The sequence below is a fragment of the Agelaius tricolor genome, unplaced genomic scaffold (genome assembly GCF_023055355.1).
Source record: "Agelaius tricolor isolate 1412-34295 unplaced genomic scaffold, bAgeTri1.0.p SCAF_8, whole genome shotgun sequence".
In the NCBI taxonomy this organism is placed as follows: Eukaryota; Metazoa; Chordata; class Aves; order Passeriformes; family Icteridae; genus Agelaius; species Agelaius tricolor.
In genome coordinates, this window is record NW_027269268.1 from 36,668,000 (window position 1) to 36,673,999 (window position 6,000).

Consider the following 6,000-nt stretch of genomic DNA (forward strand, 5'->3'; position numbering starts at 1 on the left):
TTGAACCCTCGTAAAAAGTTAAAAAGCAGCTGGGCCCGTGTTTCTCAGTGCAGCAGGAAAAAATAATTTTTTTCTATTTTCGTGTTTTAGACATCCAGGTTACTTCATGGAAATCAGTCAGCTCAGCTTATTCTCTCTGCTGCTTTCCCACTACAACAAAGCACTTTCACTCAGTCCCACCACCAGCAGCATCAGTCTCAGCAGCAGCAGCAGCAGCTGTCACGACACAGAACTGACAAGATGACTGATCCTTCCAAAGTTCAGCCACAGTAGTGTGGGCGCTGCCTCTTTTTCAAGCAAACTGCCAGGAGGGGCTGCCCCACAAACAGTTGCACTGAAGCTACAGAGGTAACAGTATGAAGGCTTTCTAGCACTGTGGTGTTGAGATCTACTTCTAACTTCTGGAATCTGTTAAGAAAAGCCACAAGATGATGATGGGGACATGGCCAACTTTGAGCGTTGCCCCAGTTTCTGTGTTCTAAAGGATTTGCTGCCATGTTGTAATTTGTCCAGGTGAAATCTCCAAATGTGACTGAAAAGAGAGTGATGCTGAAAATATTGGTATTTTTATCAATCCTGTACATTTTTAAAGTATTAAAACGGACATGGAGCAATTGTTTTGAATTAGCAGGAAAAAATGCCAGAAATATAGTCCAAAAACCATCTAATTTTTTTTCAGATGATTACAGGACAGTAAATATTTTGAAAATGTTGTGTGAAATCCAGTTCTCTGTTGTACAGATGCTGTAAAATATTGTGTATATGTCTGCATAAAAGGAGAAAGAGCAAAATATTTTATATGATGCATGAAAATGTAATCTGTTATTTGTAGGTTTGAATATGTTTCCCTAAATTCTCACGCCATACTCAGACTAATGTTTTCCTCTGTTCTACCCTTTTGTTTACAACATGATGCATCATTATTTTCACCCTTAATGTGGGCACAAGTCTCTTGTTTGTGCTTTGTCCGTGATGTCAGGGTTTGTTCGGTGAGGTATAGTGTGTTGATAAGTTGACTGCTTGAAGTTAAATTATTGATGAAGCTGTTTGAACTGGTGATCATGCATCAGGGTTCAGGACATTCAGATTCATAAATATCATCCATCATTTCATAATGAATTCATCATTTTATTTGAAAAATAGGAATTTGCACTGCTTTCTTGCGGATGGTTTGGAATTTTATTCCCCAAAGCTATCTTTTGATATAGTTCATAGTTGGAAATATTTATGTAAAAGGTTTAAAAAAAATGACAGTAATTTTCAAGAATGTTTCAGTTATAGGAGTAATTTGCACAAAAATATATTTACATTTAATAACCTTTTGGGCACTTTTTAACCACTTTCTCTGTGGTGAGAATTGTAACTTGTTAAACCATGTTGGAATCTTTTTATTCTCCTTCAAAAATTAGTCAGAACTAATTCAGGGTCATTTTAACAACAACAACAAAACCCATAGTGCCTTGATTTTAATTCAGGTGATAATGTTGAACATCTTGAATTACAATGTCTTGAATCTGTAACCATTTTCAATTTTGAAGTCTTAGCACATTGTCAACCAAACTTGTGTATCTACTTCATAGATATTTCTGTATTGTGTTAATTTAACAGTGGTCTGAGTTGAGACCATGAATATTTTTGACTGGTACTCCCCCTCAGACAGTAGCCAGAAATACAGGAGTCTTAAAAATCTCAGATCTTTAAGGTAATACTCTTAAAAAAAAAAAAAAAGGAAAAAAAAAAAAGGAAACCTTAAAAGACAGGACTCCTTTTGCAGAAGGAAGAATAATAAGCTGATGTTTTAAAATTGTTTTTGGAAGCATTTAAAGTGTGTTTTGGGGGAGATCATGATTGCATTTAACACTACCAGGTATTGATTTAAGAGCTATCACTGAACTAAGACTTCAGAAGGCAACTTCACTTTATAAAGAAAATAAAAAGTTCCAACAGATATGTGCTATTTAAGTAAACGTTGGTAGGTTTTTATGGTACTAGTTTGTGGAAACCAGAACTTGAGAGGAAAATTAACAAATGCTGATAGATCTGATAATTAATTAGAAACAAAAACCAGTAAAAGCAGTTAAAACTAGTGCTAGGGAGAGAAAGCTGGATTAATCTTGAATACTAGGGAGGAGTTGAATGAATGTAACAAATGGTGATGGTCTGTTTTGTACTGTGGAACAGTTTGATTGTATTACTGGATGAACCAAACCCGCAGGAGGTAATACCAGTTTAGCCAAGCCTTTGATACCGTTGGTTACGTTTTGGGGCCAGCCTTTGCCTCTGCACGTGTCCCAGCATTAGACCTTTGTTATTCCCCAGTCATGAAGCAAGTGCTTGGCACCAAAAAGCCAAGCAGTGAACAAGGAAGGAGAGTGTGAGAAACACAGTACCAAAGAGAATCCAATCGCTCTCTGCTCCAAAAAGCCTATTGCAACCTGGAGCAAGGAACAGATGCCAATACCAAACATAGCAAGAAACACTTTCCCTTCTTTAAAGGGATTTCTGGCATTCTTCAGACTGGGATAATTGTCAGAGACTTGTTTCTCTAAAGTTCTATGTAAAGAAATCCTGCCTTGCTCTGCTATCCCTACCACTCCATTCCACCTGTTTCTATATGAAGCTGCATTGACTAGAGGTCTGTGCTATCACTTCTCTGCCTAATGGAAAATAGGTTAGATACAAATTTCTTTAACCAATTACAATAAAAATATAGTGCTAAAAAATAAAACTGGGAGAGCTTTAATAGTGCTGTTAGAACTACTGAATAATGGTAAAATACGTGTATTAAGCTATTATACTGAGAATTACAGAAATTAGAGATACCAGCCAGACAGTTAATGATGCAGCTTTTTATATAAAAAAATTTCAGCTTCTCTTCCCATTCTCCCCTCCCCAGATACTCTGGTGTGCTGCTATAGGTCTGTCAGTAAAAAGGCTAAACTAGGAGAGAGAAATCAGATTATGGGATACCGTGGCTGCTGAACGAGAGTAGAGAAACATATGCTTTGATCAAGAAGCTTTTTGTAGCCTCAGAGAGAGGTCATTCAATTACAGAACTACCAGCTAGTAGAGAAAGGATAGAAGATGGAGAAATTCTAAGGAACTGGAAAAATACAGCACACATTTGAAGAATTCCTGACGTGGATCAGGTGAACTTCACAAAGTCAAGTGTGTAGAACTTAGTCCAGATTGTGTGCAAGTATGGAGATGCTTTGTTCACAAGTAGTGACTAAAAAGTGTATATTAACAGATCTGCAGCTTTCCCTGTTGCTGAATCAATTGCTGAACTGTCCTTGAGTTTTAGTGAGAAGAGGACCAGGCTGTTGCCTCTTTCTTAATCAGCCTTTTGCTTCTGCTGGACTCATTTACTACAGACTTACTTGCAACATCCTGATAAGTAGCATGACAGTGAGTGCTGTGATGCTGCAGGTTCTGGAGCAGAATTGTTGCAGAATGACTCTGACAGAAGGGAAGGGGTCTGTTAAGGGGAGGATTGTGAAGAAATGGGCTGGTGATACATAATGGAGTGAAGAGGATGGCATTTGCATGGAGTTTAGGAGATAGACATTGTCTGCGATGGGTGAGGCTTTGAAGAAAAGTGTCTGGGATAACTTCAGAGAGAAAAAAGAATATAGCTATTTTTATATTATATTTAATATATATTATATTTGTATATAAATATGAAAGGATTCTAGTAGGAGCTCTCCATATGCCTTCCACTTCATCTAGAAGGTTTACCTTCTGCACTACGGTTCCAGTGTGTCACCACCTTCTGTGGGCATCTTGCCTACTGCCAAACACCAAAATTAGTAACCCAGCATCCTTACAAGAAATAGGTTTCATTTCAGCTTTATGTAAAAATGAATAAAGTAAAGATATATCAGGCAGTTTTTCACAGGAAAAAGAAATTATCTTAAGACTTAAATAGCACTTTCTCTTTTTGGTTGGGGGTTGTTTTTTTTTTTGTTTTGTTTTTGTTTTTTTTTTTTTTTTGGAGTAATAACAAGCACTTTACTGAAAAGACTATTTGAAAAACAGTTTATTTCTTTAGTCAGTGAAACTGTTAAAAAGGGGGCACAACAAGGGATAACATGTAAAACTGTCAAGAGAGACATTTCTGGAAAATGTTTCTTTATTATGGTGATCCTTGAGGTTTAAAGTGCAGGATTAAAAAGGCTTCTAAAACTAGTTGCCTTTGTGTTTTATATGGCCAGGGGAAGGGATTAGGGATGATAGCTTCCTTGGAAGGAGGCTTTTTAAGTTGCACAGTTGCCTATGAGAGAGAATCATCTGGAGGCTCATTTGCCTGCTCAGTAATTCTAAGTGTCCCTTAGGATTATAAATTGTGTGAAAATGTTATTAAGGTTTAAAGATGTGGCCTTTTTCAAATGTTAAAGTCGATTCAAGAATCATTTATATTTTCAGAGATTTAACCCAGGTATTGTTATGAGTGTTTTAAATGTCACGGCATCAGGAGATGTCAAACGTGTCAGATTCATAAGCTTCTCTATTTGAAATAATTATTAAAATTAGATGTACAGTCAGAGGGCTGGAAAATGGTTATTTTGATTAAAAGGGAAAAGAGACTAGTTTTAATAATTAACCTTTTATTTTTTTACTTATCCCTGGTGGAAAAAATTGAAGAGAATGAAATGAATTTGGATTAAAAAAGACATATTTAAACAAATCATAGTAGATGAGACAGCTGTGAGAGAACATTTGAAATTGTCTTGGTTGTCCATGAGACTGGGTAGTTGCTTTTTCACTACCATGATTTTTAACACTACATTCCTTGTCTTTTTCTTTTTTTGTCTTTTTTAAACAGGTGATTTTAAACTCTGCGATATTTCATGCTATGCCATCTGCATGAATTTTGCCAGCATGATATGCTATATTCAAAGAAAGTATACCTAAATAAAAAGGAAGGGGGGGGGAACAAAACACTGTGTCTGAAAAAAATATTTTATGGCCTAATAACAGAGACCCCAGCTATGACTGAGAGATGCTGCATTAATAGACAATCAATCAATGGGTAATTATTTATGAAACGCTTTTGGGAATGGTCTTAAAGATGTAACTGCTTTGAAAGCAGTCGGTGAGCTGTCTTTTTCTAACAAGAAAGGTAAAAAATATTTATTTTCAAATATATCAGATTGAATTTTGAGTTTTTAAGCAGTGTTGATTTCACAGTGTCTTGGGTTTCAGCTTTGTTTTGTATTTTTTTAACTGGCATTAGATTTATATACGTAAAAGAAAACAAACAGAAAAACCCTAGTGCCGTTCATATTGACGTCAGGAAATGTAGATACAGTTCCCTGGTGTTCATGTGACCATTACTAACTGTCAATTTTTTAACTGAATAAATGTAACTCATTTAAAATTTTGCTTTCTGTAGCTTCTAAGGTTCTAGAGGTTTTTTTCTGAGTTGCTTGATGTCAGTTTTATCCAAGTTTCACAGTGAAGCGCTCTTACCCTTCCCACGACTGTACCAAAGGCACTCTCTCTCCCCCACCCACAGAACTGACTTGTGAGAAGTTGCTTGATGTCACTTTTATCTTCTCTCCCCTACCCAGACAAATGACTTGTGAGATTTCAGTAAAATGCATACTGTATTTTTTCCTTGTCTTCTCTCTGTATCTCTTTATAAACTGATGCCCCACTCTAAAGGCTAGAGACCTCTGATTTGTGTATTTACATTACTGCCTTGGAATTTACTCACACAGCACTTGATTGAGTGTGCACAACTTAAAACTGCTTTCATACCCTCATGTCTACAGCTCCTGTTCTTGCCAGAGGATGGAGAGCACTGCAGCAGGTTTGGTTGGGCAGAGCCCTTCCCTCATTTTCTGTCATGGGCAAAACACGCCTCTCTAAATTGGTGCCACTCCCCTCCCGGGGTATTTCTTTTGCTGGTGAAATGTCAAAGAACAATATTTTAAAAGGAGGAGAGGTGGTCTGAAATGTTGGCTGTGCCACTGAGCAAGGAAGCAGAGACTTGCA

At 36.8% G+C, this 6,000-nt stretch overlaps 1 protein-coding gene across 15 annotated transcripts in view; it reads left to right on the plus strand.

Annotated features, from left to right (window-relative positions):
• The window catches only part of CLOCK (clock circadian regulator), a 64,443-nt gene extending 58,777 nt beyond the window's left edge, over nucleotides 1-5,666 (plus strand). For all 15 annotated transcript variants that reach the window (XM_071432371.1, XM_071432368.1, XM_071432357.1 and 12 more), the window contains one exon: nucleotides 91-5,666. In XM_071432371.1, the coding sequence (XP_071288472.1) occupies nucleotides 91-273 (183 nt within the window). In that variant the 3' untranslated portion in view covers nucleotides 274-5,666. The remainder of the gene's footprint in view (nucleotides 1-90) is intronic.
• The last annotated feature ends 334 nt before the right edge of the window (nucleotides 5,667-6,000 follow it).